General features: G+C 32.2%; 1 protein-coding gene across 1 annotated transcript in view; it reads right to left on the reverse strand.

Moving 5' to 3' along the window:
- LOC129223136 (uncharacterized) overlaps positions 1-10,150 on the reverse strand; it is a 10,681-nt gene extending 531 nt beyond the window's left edge. Inside the window, exons 1-2 of the mRNA XM_054857703.1 lie at positions 10,094-10,150; positions 1,025-1,532 (exon numbers count right to left, since the gene is read on the reverse strand). Of these exons, the coding sequence (XP_054713678.1) occupies positions 1,025-1,532; positions 10,094-10,126 (541 nt within the window). The 5' untranslated portion in view covers positions 10,127-10,150. The remainder of the gene's footprint in view (positions 1-1,024; positions 1,533-10,093) is intronic.
- Between the last annotated feature and the right edge of the window lie 8,327 nt (positions 10,151-18,477).

Consider the following 18,477-nt stretch of genomic DNA (forward strand, 5'->3'; position numbering starts at 1 on the left):
CGGTGAACGACTTTTTTCGTGTTAGCTGGGAAACAATAAGTTCTAAAATTTATTTACTTATTTCTTTTAAGTTTTATCTCTTTTAGGTGGCTTTTTTTTTTCAAAGCAATGAATTTAGGAATATACAATTTTTTTGTGCCCGATTTCACTTGCTGTATTTCTCGTGGAATAAATACAACCGTCCACTTTTTTATAGTCAGATCTGTTCGCCTTTTTTTTTCTTTGGGTGTAAATTTTACTTGGCTCAATTCATTTCTAGAAAGAAAGAGTAAATGTCTTAATTCACCATTTCCTCCGCAAGACATAGCTCTGAAAAAAGAGACATTTCCAACTATTTTTTTCATGTCCCAAAGGAGAACTTTGCATTTATTACCTTTGGTTAAACAACATTTCCTTAAGGAGGCAGTCACAAAAAAAAAAAAAAAAAAAAGAAAGAAAACCCGGAAAGAGGAAGAAAATAAACACCAGAATGTTGTGCATAAACAGATGAGGAACATTGAATTTACTGTCATGAAATTTTATCTAAACTCGTTTTAAAAAGACTCGACAATGACGTGTTTTAAATGTTAGAGCTGAAACCTACTTAGTAATGTTTTCTCCTCAAAATCTATTACGTGTGCTCAGAGCCCTAAAAGACCGAACGCAGCCTCTGACAAGTTTTCTATCCCATCTAAAACTTGGAAAGTACACCATGAATTACTTTATACCCAACAGACCCACGTAACTGATTCATTACAAGTGCATTTCTGTAAGTTACAAAACTTCCTCAACTTTTGCTAAAATTTCTAATTGTCAGTAAAAACTTTGATTCGAATAAATTGACATTCATTCCGCTTGAGAGCATTTTTTTCGCTTATTTAAATCATGTTTTCAACTGAAATATAATTTCAGTCTGTGTATTTAAAAAAATGCTAATATTGTTTTGGCTTTTCAAACTGGAATTTTTCTAAGACAACAATGATATCGACTTGGTAGCAAGTCATCTTTCTGGGGAAAAAACTACGTTTAAGAAGAATGAACTCACCAGGACATATTCCCAGGACGCCACAAGCTACATGGATATCTTTTGCTGCTTGTTCCACCGCCAGATTCCTCAACTGTTCCATTTTCTCACTTGAAAATCCATCGTCTTCCTCTTCTCTCTTTACACTGACCATGGATCCAATAGTCGTCTGGCCATTCATGGGACCCATGCGATTCATAGGGTACTCCGAAACAACCGAGTCATCCACTTCTTGCTTTACCTGGATGTAGGACGGGGGCCCCACGAATCCTTTGCCTGGTGGGCTGTCGTATAAAGTAGGGCTCTCGGCTGCTGCTGGGACCCCCGATGATGGGGACGGAATGGACACATGGACTGAATTATGGAAGGCTGGAGGAGCCATCTTGAGATCCATGATCTGATTGTGTTGCGGAGGGGGTACGTAGTTCCTGAGAAGGGTTGTGTTGTCACAGAGCCAGCTTTCTAAGTCAGCCATGCACCAAGTTTCGAGTGAGAGTGGGCTGCCAGGATTTGGAACCAGCTGTGGCCTCTGAAAATAAATAAATATTCCCATTTATTAATTACTCATTTGTGAAACATTAAATGGAATACTTTAGAAAAGTAGAGGTGAACAAAATACAACACATATAATATCGTTTTAATGTGAAACAACAACAGCCATGGAAGGTCAAAACTGGGTAACACCACGGGCAACTGACATTTTTAGAGCAAAACAGTACGTATTTTGTAACGTTCAACGCAAAATATACGTTGTGCAAACGATATTTTCGTTTGGATTATTGCATTTTTTAAGCTAAATTCAATGGCTTAGTTGAATTCTTGAAATACATTTTGTTTGATTTTTAAAAAAATTGTTAAAATACTGTAACTGACAAACATTTTAAAAAGTAGCATGTCAGTCAGTTACCATGCATTTGACGATTTTTTTTTTTTTTTTTTGAAATCATCCAAAATGTATTTCGAGAGTTCAATTATTCTATTAATTTAGCTTAAAAAATATAATAATCAAGGAGAAAAGGTCTTTTGTAAAATGAAATTTTCGCTTTGAATATTGCAATATGCACTTTTTGCTATAAAAATGTCAGTTACCCGTGGAATTGTCCAATTAAAATTTATTGTAATTATTATGTTGATTTTACTGAGACTACTGACTAATTGGTTAGATGGCGCATGACTTGAAATTTAATTCCAAACCCAAACTGGAGTTAATTTGCATGGAAATTCTCTGTAGTTCAACTCCTGTACTTCTTTTCTTTTTCAATGATTTTTTTACCTCATTCGATAGTTTAAGATTTACCACAGATATTGTTTCTGAGGAGTACAGGACACTTGCACTTCTTTTGTTAGAAAGTAAGCCCTGATTCCAACTATCCAACTGTAAAAGCACCTAACTTTTCAAGTTGTCAGAGTACATTACCTAAAAGCAAAGTTTTTCTTTTTCTTTTTGCAGACAGCGTTTCTTTTTTTAAATAAATAGAGGACACATACACGTGAACCTAGTTTCTGTGCTTCGAGACTGCATAAAAACAAATTTTGCAGCTCTACAGCCAAAAATAATTGCAATGTTTTTACCATGATATTAAGCAACATCTTCATATAGAATACTTGGCGGAAGTTGCATAATATGTAACTGCAGTAAAATCTTTGTAGTTGAAATTCTTTACGCAAAAAGCACAGTAGCTACCAAGTACCGTGTAACTTTTTACTGCTTCTTCGACTGTTTTCACTCTTAGAAACGCATCGCCCAATTTCGAGGATTTTTTAAATCGTCAAGCAAGTTACATTATTTACGAAAATTCTTTTCTCACTAGTACAGGAACTCATTCTCAAATGTCACGAAATTTTCATCAATTGGATGAAAATTTTAAGCGAAGCGTTTTCACGAAACCATTTCGTTAAATACGACGAAAACTTCGTGAGAATTGAGGCTGCATTTCTGCAACTACGCCATTGAGACGTGCATCTTCAAGAATGTAATTTAGGCTGCTGATATAGAATATTGTTAAATTGCGTTACTTGTATGATTAAGTTTACAACGTAGCGAAAAACGAATATTGCATTTTGGGGAATTATCAATTATCAAACTCTTTATGGCCACCAAAATACACTTGAGGGCCTTTCAGGGCTCTAAGACACTGAATTTTGTCTTATGCTCAATGTTTTTTTTTTCGCCAAAACTTGTAGAAGCATTTTAAATTTTGGAACATTTTACAGAGGGGTTGGGGAAGGATTTTTTGTGCAAGTATTGCTTATTAATTCTTTAGAGAAACAAGCATGCCGTTTGTGATTCACATAAGTTTTTATGAATCAGTTTGGGTGACGGATGAACATCATTCTTAGGCAATTTCCTTAAAGCAATCGAAATAAAAACTAGGTATTTGAATTTTTTTTATTGTCCCTGTCCCCTAGACGGCGAGTTAGTGATGTTTCACAGAATTCAAACACATTACTTATGTTTCAGCTAGTTTCAATCTTAAATCTAAAAATGTTTTGCGAATACCAATACTTTTCTCTTTCTCTTCACAAAACCAAATATGTGGTGGGATAAGCAAAATATTTCAGTTGAATCCGAAAAGGAACAACTAATTTCTTCCAGGAACTGGGTTGAAAATTGTAGTTCTTGCAATAGTTAAAAAATAAATCTACCTGCAGGTAAGCATAATTTGAGCTGAAGATTGCATTTCTTAGGAAGTTAAAAATAAATAAAAAAATTCCCACGTAAGCATAAATTTGCTCTCCGCGTTTTCCTAAGCTCTATTTTTTTTCGTTCATATTGAAAACGAACCTCTTTCTACCTCTGCAGCAAAAAACTTGCAGAAACTTTCCACCCTTAAATTAGCAGCCATCCAGGACTTCGCCAAAAGCTACCTGCCTCAAAACTTCCATTATCTTTTCTTTTTTGCCTCTTCGCTTCTCTACCTTTACCCGTCCATAATGAAGTAGCTCCAGAAGATACCTTGACCTCTTCGCCCTTGAGAGACTTGGGGCTAGCTTTGCCCGGGCTCTGCTTACCTGTTCCAATAAACAGAAAACCGGCCCCGCCATAACACTCTGCACAAGAAGCCTCAGGTGCTGTCTTTAATGCAAGCTTTATGCAACTGCTTGTGTATTTTTTTTTTCTCCGCTTCTCTCCAAAGCTTGTTCGTCCTTGGAAGCCTTTTCTCACTTGTAATTCCTTTGTGTAGCAGAGTTGTTTAGAATTTGTTAATATTTATCGCGTTAAATTACTAATTGCTATTTTTAAAGTTTCCTTAGTGCCGGTTACAGCTGTTCGCGTTTTTCAATTGTAGTTGTTGAAATGAAAATAAATTTTTTAAAAGAAAATTGATGATTGTATTATCAGTTTTCACTATAGTAGATATAATTTTGAAGTGGTCGTAAACAATGCAAGGCATCAATACAAGGCATTGATAATTTTTTTTTTTTTTTTTTGAAATCTGCAGTTCGGAACATCAATTCATACCCTGAGAACTCGTTCTTATTTCCTTCTTTGAAATGCTATAGTTTATTAGTTTTCAAATACAGTTAGATGACAGCTGAGTTTAAAAAAATTCTGCCGCAGTTTTAGGAAGATTTCATTAGCGTAGTTAAGTTTTATACATGTTCTAATTGCAGTTTTTGGGCAATAGTTTTGAAACTACAAAACTCAATTAATACTAACTTTTTTTTAAAAATGAAAATACATTTTTTACTAGTCTGTTGTTTTTTTAAGAAGACAGTTTTTTTTTTGTTCTGATAGATTTTTACAATGTTGAAAACAAATTTCACACGACGTTTAAATTAAATTTTCATTGATCTCTCTACAACTCCCTCCGTCCTACTCCCAAAAAAGCAAACAAAAATAACTGAACCTAACTTTAAGGATATTGTTTCTTAGCACAATTTTCAATGAAAAATGTTATTAATTAAAATATCAATTTTTTATCTAAACGTTACTTTAACTAACACATGTCAAAATCACATTATTTAGTGCTTCTACTAACGCTTTAGACTTTATTGTTATTTATTAGTGAGGCAGTTAAGACGTCAGTTAAACATCTTAGTTCAATACTTTATGCCTCTCGTTTAGAAATGAACTGCTAATTTGCATTTAACATTTAAGAAACTAACTGCCAATGTGAAGAATTCACTCATATTAACGTGAGATTTTAAGGCACAACGAACATAATTTTCAAATTTCGCACAAAATTTGTGTCCGAAATTTATTAGAGAGCTTCTATAAACAATCTCCGTATTTTATTTTTTAAAAAAAGCAATTCACAGAACTTAATGGGAAATTAGATTTTTTAAAACCTAATTTTAACTTTTTTGTTCAAAAGAAAAATTCTTGAAACTTTGAGATTGTGATTGCATTAGGAATTCGAACCTTAAGTACGCTGTTTTTCAAGTGTTCAATTGGCGCAAAGGAATTGATTTTTTCCCCTGACAAATATTGACATTCGGAATATTTTAAAACTTCAATAGAAACATTTTTTAACTTTTTAATAGCTTTTTTATTCCAAGTATAAAATAAAGAAAATTTACTATTGTTTCTTATCAGAAGAAAAAAAATGGTATTCATAAAATAAGTTAATTTTTGCAAAATAAAAGGTAAATTTTGTAAAATAAATATTCACTTTTCATACTTTTAATATTAACCAAGTTAATTGACTCAAGATTTGCTAAAAGTCCTAATTAGAAGATACTATACACTCAAATAAGCTTGCAGATATGCCAAATGGGAAACCCCGCATCCTGATTAACCATATAAATGCCTAATTTTTCAAAGCTTTGTTTTTTATATCTATTCTTTAGATTTTATTTCTTGATCAAATCATGGGTAAAATGCATGAAAAATCATTTTGAAAAAAAGTATGGTTTATGATAAAAATCCATCTAGCAACATCATGCTTCAATTGAAAAAAAAAAAAAAAATAGTTGCTATCAAATATCCCGAAACGTTCATAATTATTGCAATTACCTTACTTTTCAAGCAATAAATTTTTGCTCGTCAGAGACTAGCAAGTTGTAGGCATTCTTAAAAGTACTAAACTAAATTAGACTTACAAGCACCAAATGCTGAAAAACATAGATGAAGTTTTACTTTTTATCGACACTTGTGATGCTATTTACAAGTTAAAAATAGGTTTAGTAGATTTTTCAACGTATATTTTATTGGTTGTTGACCAAAACAGAGCTGCAATTTTTTCTCTTGATCTTTTAGAAGACTACATGGGATCGTTGCCAAATGCAGTGTTTAGGAATTTATTACTACAATTGAATCAGCATTTTGTTTGAAATTCTGAGATCTATTTTATGTGAAATAATAAGTTTACACTTTCTTCCCCACAAACATTCTATACAGTTGACCAATTAAAAATGCATTGCAACAACTTGTGATCATCAATATAAAGCGCTAGATATATTCTCATATCTGAAATATTCCCTTGTTTTCTTATTAATCAAACAATAAAGGACATAGTTCAAACTGCTTGAGAGCCCCGCAATCACTATTTAAAAATCTTGAAAACACCTTTGATTAAGCAATAATGCTATGCACATTATTAAACCTTCGTCAAAATCCACTACAAAATTATAGCATTCCTTGTACATTGCATTAATCTACAACAAAAACTGTTTTGGATGAACCACATGATATAATTTTGAGATCAGAGATGGCCACTCAAAATCTTTCTGTATTGTGTAATTCCTTTTAAAGGTGGTCACCATATCGAGGTTTCGTTTTAAATAATCGCGGGGAGCATAAAATAATTTCCTGCAATGTTCTTGCTTTTAAAGAACTTCCCTTCCGCGCTCAATTAAAATCCTATACTCTAAATGGATGGCGTTGCAGAAAAAGGCTGCCTTTTTTGGCGCTACACGTTCTTTAGCGGAATATTGTAATAAAAATATAAGTACAGGCATCAGAAACGTAGGAAATGAAATATGACCGAATTTCAATGCGTTATTATTTCAATATTTTATATATTAAGCCTTTATATGGGAATTATTAATAGTTTATTAAGTTAAAAATATTTAACATGATTCATCAAGTTGGAAAAAAATGGATTAATTGTAAAATATAAACAAAAATAAATAAATAAAATAACATAAATAAATAAACAAATATCCACCCTATTTCGTTAAAAGTAAAATGAATTTGAATCGATTATTCCAGAAAGGGCGTAGGTCCTACAGGAATCCATTGGACTTGCGCCCTTTCTGAAATAATCGATCCATTTAAGTCGTAGATAGTTGTATAGTTTTCTTTCTTTAATGCATTAATTAAAACATAAATTCTTAATTAAAACATATGTACAAGCTTCAGAAACTTAGGAAATGAAATATGACCGAATTTCAATGAGTTATTATTTCAATGTTTTATGTATTAAGCCTTTATATAGGAATTATTAATAGTTTATTAATTAAAAAATATTTAACATGATTCATCAAGTTGAAAAAAATGGATTAACTGTAAAATATAAATACAAATAGATAGATAAAATAACATAAATAAATAAACAAATATCCGCCATATTTCGTTAAAAGTAAAATGAATTTAAGTCGTAGAAAGCGGAATAGTTTTCCTTCTTTACATATAATGAGCATTGTAACTAAAACATATGTACAGGCTTCAGAAAGCTTGGCCAAAACAAATTATTGAAAGCAGAAGTGATTTTTTTTACATGCAATGAGCTTTATAATGAAAACATACATACAGGCTGCAGGTAATGTGCAGCACGAGAAATAAGTCATCTGATATTCATACAATTGAAAAAATATGTATCTGATTGTAAAATATAAACTAAAATAAATAAATAAAATCACATAAATAAAAAAACAAATATTCTCCCTTTTTATTAAAAGTAAAATGAATTTTAAGTTACAGAAAGCGGTATAGTTTTCTTTCTCTACATGTAATGAACATTGTAACTAAAACATATGTACATGCTTCAGCTAGCTTGGCCAAAAGAACAACTTATCGAAAGCAGTAGTGTTTTTTTTTTACATGCAATGAGCTTTGTAACGAAAACATATGTACAGGCTTCAGGAAGCGTTTAGCATGAGAAATAAGCCATCTAAAATGTTTTTTCCCCCCTTTTATTATTAGTATTTTATTATAAGTATGCAACAAGCGTTTGGAATAAAAGTTAATGTACAGGCCTCATAAAACTTGACAAAACGAGTTAAAAAGACATAGTGTTTTCTTTTTTGCAGGCACTAAGCGATATAATTAAAACATATGTACAGGCTTCAGTAAACATGGCGATGGCAAAACAAGTCGCAGAAAGTAGTACATTTTTTTTTTGTCTGCAAAACGCGTTGATATTAAAACAAATGTGTAAACTTTAGAAAAACTACAGTAAAATAAATAAATCAAGTCATTGAAAACAGTAGTATTTTCTCTTTTTAATTTTTAAAAGCAATAATAGCAAATTAAAACGTACGTACAGACTTCGAGGAATTTATGACAAAAAATTAAGTTATTAAAAACAGTTGCATTTTTTTAACTATTTTTTTTATATTTTGTACGTTGAAACATCGAACACTAATAAGATTTGGATTCAGTAGCTTAGTCATGAATGCCTGATTCCTAACAATTCAGAAATATTCCACAAAATATTTTTCATCGTACGTAATTCAAAAAATATAATAGCATAATGTCGAGAAGGAAGTAAAATACAAGTATTTGAAATTCTCCGGAGCTTTTGTGCTGAGAACAGATCGGACTGTTATTTACTTTTTTAAAAGACATTCTTCCTCTAAGATACTTGCACTCATCAACTAAAAATTCAGCTGCAAAACGTGCGTATAACATTTATGTCCCTTATGAAACAATATACGCAGTTACGGAAATGACTCGGACCTAAATTTTAAAATATAACATCAGTCTTTCCTAATAGTAAGTATTAATTATTCTCTAGACAATTTTGTGACATTTAACTACTTTAAGCATCAAACAAAGTAATGGCGAACTAATATGCATTTACCACAGTGTATTTATTATAAGTAGAAGTATGTTGAAAGACTTGTAATTTGATGATTTTTCTCCCATAGATATAAAATTTCATATAGTCCTCAAAATAAACTTAACTTCAGTTGAACACATGCTTAAATCGAAGAGCAAAAGTTTGATCGAATTATCATTTTATATTTTCATTCACTCATCTTTGTTCATAAAATATATTTTTCAATAAATAATTAAATTTTTATTGTAAGCAACAATACAAATGTTAAATGTAAATATCCATTTTTTGCTGTTCTTTGGTACAAAAATAAACAAAAAATATCTTAAATAAATTAATAAAACTATTTAGTCACATTACTGCATAAAATTTGGAAACAATTATAAAATCTATCTACACGCATTTAAAAAAAAAAAGAAAAAAAAAACCCCTCATCATATCGGGGTTTTATTGAAAACATAAATAAAACGCATACTTCCATCAGAATTTAATAATTTATTAAGTTTTAAAAATTTAGTATCATTTATAATGTTACTTTATTGTCATATGTTTTGAAAAGCTCTTCGCATTTTATGGAATCGAAATGAAAATTGAATGAATTATTTCACAAAAACTTTAAACATTGCCTAATTAGTAATATTTTAGGTACTTCAAAAAAAAAAAAAAAAAAAAAAGCACGGATAAAAAAAATTACATTTTGTTACAATAGTTTTATGAAGAGAAATAACAACCGCTAAGAAATAATTGGTAAATATTCATAAACATAATACATTGCATGACACATGCTCTCAAATTCAAATGTAACATGCGGTGAGAACGCGTTTTTAAAAAGCTTTTTGAATAAAATTTTCGGGTGAAATCTCTAAGAACTTCCCTAAAAACGAATCAGCTATCGCAATCAGAGGCGCACTAAGAGGAGGGGTAAATTATTTCCAAACCAAAACCTGCCAAACGGCATTCTTATATTAGCGTCTCAGTAATTACAGTTTCACCATCAGCAATGAACAAAACCAATCAAAGTAGCAAAAATATTAACTACTTTGCAAAATCAAGAAACAAAGTTGCACACAATTTCAACATGCAATCAAATTTATGGTCGATTTTTCTAAAAAAAAAATTAAATATGCGAAAAAATAAATCCTACCGTTTCAATTTGCACAGGAGCGCACCTCTGCATGTTCCTCTTTGAGCAGGTAGCGGAGCAACTGAGGACCAGTCTGATAAGTGGCTATACAACTTAACTCAACTTGCGTGACGTCTAACACTGACGTCACACGAGTCCCAAATGGGAATAGACTTTTTTGCCACACCTCTTGGGGCTCGGTGTTTAGCAAGTGAGAGTAGGGATTTTTTTTTTTGGAGTATGCGTGTTCAGTGTGCCGAGTTCTGCACCAATTGCGACTTGCCTAGACCCTGAGGACTTGGGTAAGGGGTCAAAACGTGAATACAAGGCAACAAATTCTGTGAGGCTTGAAGAGTCGGAAGAAACAGTAAGATATAAAACTTGAAAAACTGCTACCTGGGGATTTTTATTAGGTGGTGAAATAATAGTTTTCACTGCCAATTCTACAGAACAGAGTTCTAGACTCTTAGAGCAATCTTCACAGCAGAGCAGAGCACCAAGCATCTTCAGAATTATGCCGTTGTTTAGCGCTCTGCAAAATATTTAACTAACTTAACTTCTGTCCAGGGACGGATACAGAAATAATTTTTGGAGAGGGGCCAAAGAAATTGAAAAGCCCCCCCCCCCCCATTTCAATTTCTCATAGCGAAGTTTTCATGACTTTATTCCAAAGGCGTTTTTTTTTCTTGTTTTTCAGGATTCATTACTAATAAATGCTATGCACTTTTTTTACTTTGAATGTAGAAGTAAAATATCTTTAACATTTGAAGTCAATTAAACACTAAACGCTACATAATTTCACCTAAAATCCTCTACTGCTTCTGTCTTGTAATTTTATAATATTTTCAAAACAAAGTGCACCTTACATCAAAAGCTCATTATCATTGAGAAAGACATTTCTAAATTTCGAACACATTTTTTTTTAATAAAGGTAGGAAAATTCTTCAGAAAATGTGTAAGGTGTAAGTAACTAATAAATGCACAGTGAAGGACAATAATTGTTTTAAACATTTTCGTTGAAATTTTTTTAACAAAAACACTTTTCGAAGGATGGGGGAAGGATGTGTCTTCCTTTTTCTTTAAATCAATTTGCAAATTTAGCATTTTGATATGCAATGGATGATACCATATTCGAGTAATTATACTTCTTATATCATTATTTTTTTGCGAGAGTTAAAAAAATTTCTTGAGAAAATTTATTGCAGAACTGCCGGAAAGAGTAATAGCCCTTTCTTAGGAATACTTTGTTTTAAAAATGAAAGCATATATATAATCAATGTTGATAAAACATTTTTTTTTAAAATTACTGAAAAAGATACAAGTTATTCAAAAGCTAATGCTTTGATTGATTTATTCTGCTGTTAACAATGTTTCCGAAAGCTATCCTATTATTATTCAATTAAATGTTTCTTAAGATAATAAATTAAGATTAGTCAGTAATAAGAAAAACTGTATTTATTTCTAGATTTGTTATGCTAGACCGCACAGTTCCAACCACGTAAGTGCAGAAATTTTAAGTTTTCAAAACTAGAATATACTTATTTTATATTCTTGGAATTTGTGTATGAGTGTAGCAAAAGAGTTAAGATCGTGTTTTGAATAAAACGTTTGCCTTAAGTTGTTTACGTAAAATACTCTATATAAAAATAATGCGTCTTCGATATTTATTAAATTTTATGCTTAAAGATCTCATTAGAAGAAGAAAAAATAAAGCCTTCTTCCCACACGCATTTCCGGCAACAAACTTCCGTTATTTCATTAATATTATAAGCAATCAAAATGCCGCAGTAATTGTGCATTGATTTTGCAACAATAAGATGAAGTTCTGATTTCTTTTGTTATGTTCTGACCGTAAACAGCATTCTGACGCAAATTTCTCTTACACAACGTCCAGTTCCGTTCATTCCTTAACATTGGAAACTGATTCTGTGGTCACTGGCCATGAGCCAAAAGTATAAAACTGAAATAACACTATAAGATAAACAAGTTTCAGAATAGAAGAAGATTGCATACGTTTGAGAAGCAATTACTTTTAAAAATCAACTGGCCTAGCTGGGATCTAAGCTTCAAACACATTTAACACCAAAGTTTAAAAAGTCCATTTACATTTCCTTGCTTTGTCTCATATGTTTTTCCTAAAAATAGCGCATCATGCGCTACAAATCACTGATTAAAAATCACTAATTATTTGGTCAATCACCTTCTCAGCACTACTCCTTTTCAGTTTCTTACTCTTAGTTCATACTCTCTATATCGCAGCTTGAAAATAATAGTGGCACAACTCAAAAATGCAACTTTTGCAGGAGACCTAAAAAATCGTTACGATTTATAAATTATTGTTGTTTCGTTTATAACAATTCCTAATTGTTCTAATGCCCCTTAAAAATTGTTACTACTATTCTGTTTGTTCATTTCGTGCAGTTTTTGTGCTAGGAATTCATAGAACTTAGAAATTTTAAACAAATTTAGTTCAAATTAGGTTTTAACCAAAGTTGCCATCTACCGGCAATTTTGCTATCTACAACTTGTGTTTTATTCCTTATAAAAAATAATTTTTTTAAAGTATTATTAATTAAAAATATCACTTTCGGTATTTTTTGAGCGGTGTCACTATTTTTTAAGCGACGATACATATTTGTGTGTCTTGTTCAAATTTTCAATCGTTATAAATGCTTTTTATTCATCCTCTCCAGTTCAAATGCATTTTTTACTTAGTGGATGACATTTGATGCTAATAATTTTTTTCAAATAAAATCTCATTTATTAATTGTAATTTAGTAAACGAGCTTATAATAAAATAAAAGTAATTTTTGCTTTATATGCCTGCGCTTTCCTCCCCCCCCCTCTAATCATGGCTTGCGTTGTGTTGTAGTTTCTTTTCGTTTTCCTTTCGCATTGTCCGTTTGTGAAGCAAGGGTCGATATCATTAATCCAGTTTGTTTAGTTTATTGTTTTCATTTATTTTTAACCCTGATTTTTTTCGTTTAACCGGATTGCCTTTGGTCACAGCTATTCCGGATAAACGGAATGTACAGTTCTTCATTCTTTCTATTTTCTTATATTCCGTCCTCTGTTTTGCACCATAATGAATTTCTATTTCGTAAAAATTATCAAACATTTATACCCAAGAAGAGTACGGTACAGTCGAACTCGCTTACAGCGAGCCCTGATTTAACGAGAACCCGGATTCAGCGAGGAAATTTACTTGGTTGGTGCAATGTTATATCTATGGAAGCATTTCTCGCTTTTGACGAGCAAATCCCGCTGAGAGCGAGCAATATTTCGGTGATTCATAAAATTTCTGTTGACTTCCGGCTAAGTTTATTCTTTTTTGGGAAAATGTTCTTCAACATTTCGATGTCCACTGGAAAGTTAGTCATGAATCATAAATCCTTAGAACAAGCGATGACAACACTTTTTTTTAAAACTTGTGGAGTAAAGAAGCACTTTAAAGTTATGTAGGTGTGTGTTTGTGTATTCCTTAAGAGCAATGACACAAGAAACAAACATTCAGACAGTTCAAAGCAAATTTACCTACTTCTTTGGTACTACACAGAGATTAAGGGGTTACAGTACCTCAAAAATGATGAAATGGTCAAAAACATTTTATTGCTTTTTTCAAAACTAAAAACTATTCTGAACACAGGGAAAAACTTTCATTGCTTTAGTTCAAATATTTAAAAAGTTATGAGTGGTTTTAGACCATGCTCGCTATGTGTTCTTATGCAAAAGAAAAACTTTAAACTGCTTTTTCTCGATGATGGTATTTTTGTGTTTTCATGTCATTAGAATCCCTAAGGATTTTTTCCTATTAAAGATACAGCATTAAAGTATTACTTTTTGCAATTAGGATAACATATTTGACAAAACTGTGCATTGGATAAGCATTTTATAAATTACTCAAATGTTTAGAGCATGTTAAAAGAGTGTTTAGAGCATGTACCAATTTTTTACATAATTAATCACAGAAAATTTTCTAATAAACTCATAAGCAAATGAATGCACAGGTTTTTAGAGATGATTATAGTGATCGTTTAGCAAAAAAAAATTTTTTTTAATTAGCGCAAAAATAAAAAAGCCTTAGGGATTTCAGAAAATTGAAAATTTCTTCAATTTTTTGAATTTTTAAAAAAAGTAAGCAATATTTTTAAATTTTGAAAATAAATTATTGATTAAGAAATTAGTATGCATGTTATGGTTTCAAAAAAATATAAAATTTACTTAAATCAAAAAAAAAAAAATGTTTGAAAGGTACTGTGACCCCTTAAAGAGGAAAAAAAACTACTATGATGAATTTTTATGATTTTTTTCACGAACTCGTTTTTTACGAGCACTCGGTTATGACGAGCAAATATCGTGGTCGAACTCGCTCGTTCTAAGCGAGTTCAACTACTTTCTGATTTTGGCAGACGCTCCACGACACATGATTATTTTCCGGAAAAGAGGAGCTAAAAATGTTAGCACCACTTTCTGCTATCAGGGTAAGTAAATTAGAAACTTTTAAACGTCGCCCACACACCAGTTCCAAGGCCATTCGAAACATAAACATCTGGCAAATCCACGAATCTTGACATGTTTCTTGACAAACACTTCGAAAACGATGTTTTTGCTTGGTAGTTTTTATCATATCAACGGCTCATATTCCAAGAATACTGACACTTTTAGCAGTTATCATCACTGTTATCAGTATAGGTACGCCATGTATCGGTATTTATTGTTCTTATTTCATTCGAAAACTTTAGAGGCGTGCTTTTCGTGCACGATTGGAAGGAAATAAACACTTCTGGAGCGATAACCTTGTTTTGGTTACCCATAATGTTTCCGTCGTTTCTATGTTTCCGAGGAATGTTACATATTCATGTACTACAGAAGACTTTATGTGACGTAGATACACTAAGAGACTTCTCCAAAAATTTAGCGAAAGAAATTAAAAATTTCATTTGATAAATTCTTTTAGGAAACTGATTAAATGTTTCAAAAATGCTGAAATGTTTTTGAAGCAAATTTCACAATGACAAGTTCAATATTTTTTGGTTTATTTTTGCATCACACATTGTAAACATTTATTTCACTGGCGGATTGATAGGTTTAGGGTCCTGGCGCAAAGCAGTTATGGGAACCCTTTAGAGATAAACAGGACGAGACTCTGTTCACTGAATACATAGACCGAAAATAAATAGAAAGGTTTCCAGAAGTGTTGCCGCGCTACCAGTGTTGGGGATTTTCTCTTGAATGAAAAAAAAAAAAAAAAAAAGTTAACCTAAAGGATTCACATTAGTTGTCTGCTTGGCACCAATTTGTTCTTTTCCTAGCCAAGCACGTGATTGATGTCGCCAAATGGCTCAATTCTGTGTTTACAACTAGTCTATCTTTCTCGTGAATGGAGTATACGTAAAATATTCTTCATGTGCCTTTTTGGATTCCCTATGAGGGTTGCCGCTGCGTCATGGGGCCCTCTCACAATTGACGTGGTCAAAGTCCTCCAAGTGAAACGATGCCTTTGGGCGTGCTGCTGGACTAGGGATTGCTCGGTTGCTGGTCTGGATCCAAAAATCAGAGTTGTCCCATCCTCTTCAGGGTCCCATCCAACTAACAAAGGTAAGAACGGGAGACCCTGGAGTGAAAAGCAAACACAATTTCGACATGGTATAAGTCCGCCATTGATTTGGGTTTAAAGTTACGCAACGATTGAACGAGGTTACCTGAGGAAAATAGCTAAATGTGTAATTTTCATTGCAGATTTGAGCTCTAAATTGATGAACTAGGAAATCTGTAAAGTCTTCGTATCTATAAACATTTTCAACTTGGTTGATTCAAATGGACCTTCTCATTTTTTTCCTCACCATTTCGAAACCTAGTGTATTTCCTAGGGACCGGAAACCATTTTTTTTTTGTAGCACCACTATCGATAATTGTTACTATCATTTGAGAATTTGCGACCCATTTCCTACCAGATGAAGGTACAGTTATTCGAATTAATTATCCGAATCAAATGTAAACGGACCCTGTTCGGATAATCAAAAATTTGGGTTACTGGATTTTGTCTGAAAAAGGGTCTATTTTTATTGAATGCATGTTGACAATGGGAGAAAAGAATTTTTTTTAAAGAAAATGAGCAATTAATCTAATGGAAACAAAACATTTTTACTTGTACGTACACAGTATGTACAAAACGTACTATCTCTGTCATAGTAAACTGACTAGTTTCGAGGAGGAAATAGCAACACGTAGGCAAAATCATTAAATTCTCGATTGTCCGCGGAATAGGGTGGCACGGTAACCCTGGACAATCCGAGTGAAAGGTAAAACACGATACTAGTGTATAAAAAATATGAATAACAATCACACATACATTTAAATTATAGCTGAAAAAGATTATAATAAAAAGTAAAAATATATATAAAAGCTAAAAACAAATAATAACATAGTCATAAATTAATGATTAAGACCCCTATTTCAGATGAAAATCGGTAGCACTGCGCTTTGGGTTAACGTCATGACTTCTCCCTCAACCCTCCCCCCCCCCCCCCCGTCAATACATAGAAATTTTGCAAACGGAGAAAAGGGATTCGTTATGACGTCAATACGAAGCAGAATGCTGCCGATTTTTTTCCTGCAACATGACTGGAATTCTAGCATCCCGTTTCCTGGAGTAAGTTAGGTAGGGTCAAAAATCCTGAAGGGGAGAGAAGGGGACTTTTATTGAAAAATTGGTGTAATTCGCTTATAAAAACTTCAAGTGTACAAATCATGTTACAACTTGCTTGGTTTCCGCGAATTTGGAATTTTAAAATCGTGGGAAGTAAGGAGAAAAAAAATAAGAATGTCTCATAGTAGATTTTGCATTCGCAAAGTTTATATGGGCTTTCTGCCTTCAGTAAACCATCACCATAAAAAAAAAAAAAAAAAAAAAAAAAAAAAAAAAAAAAAACCGTTTGCCGATAATCGGGAGTTTACTGTATTTTAGGAATCGTAATTGTGAAAGCAATTCGTATTAACAGTAATTCGGATAATAGAAGTTCGGATAGTTGGCTTTCGGTTGTATATTGGGCATTAGATGCCAACAGCATCAGGAAGTTAATATATCCAGGATCCCCCAAGTAAAGTAGGCACTTAGGAAATGTTCAGCGAGCCACATATCCATGGGATATGGAATCTAGCACTTTTCTGTGTCTGGAAAATCCAAACTCGGGCCAAGTTCGAATCCGTAAACTTGGGTGTAAAAGACCAATGCATTATCTATAAGCCTATCCTGCTAGCATCTCTCTTTTCAAAATTAAACTGAATAACTGACGTGTACGGTTTTCAAGAATTTTGTTACGCGCCCTGTTTATATACATGTAGGAACGCCCGGATGAAAGGTCATGGGAGGTCACTGTGACGATTCGGCAAAATAACTATAATTCGGCAAATTTTGTCTGACGGTTCAGCAAAATTATCATAATTCGGCAAATTTTGTCTGACGATTCGGCAAAATTATCTTTATTCGACAAAATTTGAAGTTCCATTCGGTAACTGAGAACTTCCGCCCTGGATGCATGAAGCCTTGGATCTGTTTCACAAAGAAGTGGACATTTTGTACCGTACGTGGCATCTTATAGTAATTTAAAAGGAAATAGCCAATTTGTTTTGCTCCAGAAAACAAAAACACATGTGTGTGGATTGCTTAAAGAGAAAACTTTGTTCATTACATTTTAAAATTATTACTTTTTATTGAAATGTACGAGCTGTTATGTACACGACAGAATGACGGCTTTTTCATGGAATGGCTCCTAAACAGTTAATGAAAAAAGTGAAGCCTCAAAAATTTAACCCAATCAGTATTTTATTGCCAGTTCATGCGTAGGCGAAGGTTTTCTTAAAGTTGGATATTTCATGTAAATATTTTTCTTTTGTTCCCGTTTATTTACCGTCACATTAAATTATAAAAGCCAAACATCAGCTAATATTAGCCATTAAACTTAGAAGAAAAAGAGAAAGAAATAATGATGTTAAGCTGCATTGAAGTTCGTTTGATTAATAACATGCTTAAGCGTATGCAAAAAAAAAAAAAAAAAAAAAAAAAAAAAAAAAAAAATCTGCATTGTTTATACTTAGTCACTTAATTTTGAATTTGGTAGTTAAATAAATTCTTTTGAAAACTTTGGTAATTTTTACTACACTAAAATTTTCAGAGAACTTATGCGCTTTCTAGAGTAAAAATAAAAGTAAAATAACAGTAACTAAATGATTGAATTTAAATGGAATGTTTGGTTTTGTTCAACTTCTATAAGTTTCTTTCATCTCACAAGTCCTTTCTTTCTTCAAGTTGTTTTTTTAATCTTTTAATTCCTATTTTTTTTTTGAGAGGGGATGTGGGAGGATACGCTTGAATACTATGTCGAAAAAAGAAAAAAAAAAACATG

This window comes from Uloborus diversus, chromosome 5 (genome assembly GCF_026930045.1).
Source record: "Uloborus diversus isolate 005 chromosome 5, Udiv.v.3.1, whole genome shotgun sequence".
Lineage (NCBI taxonomy): Eukaryota > Metazoa > Arthropoda > Arachnida > Araneae > Uloboridae > Uloborus > Uloborus diversus.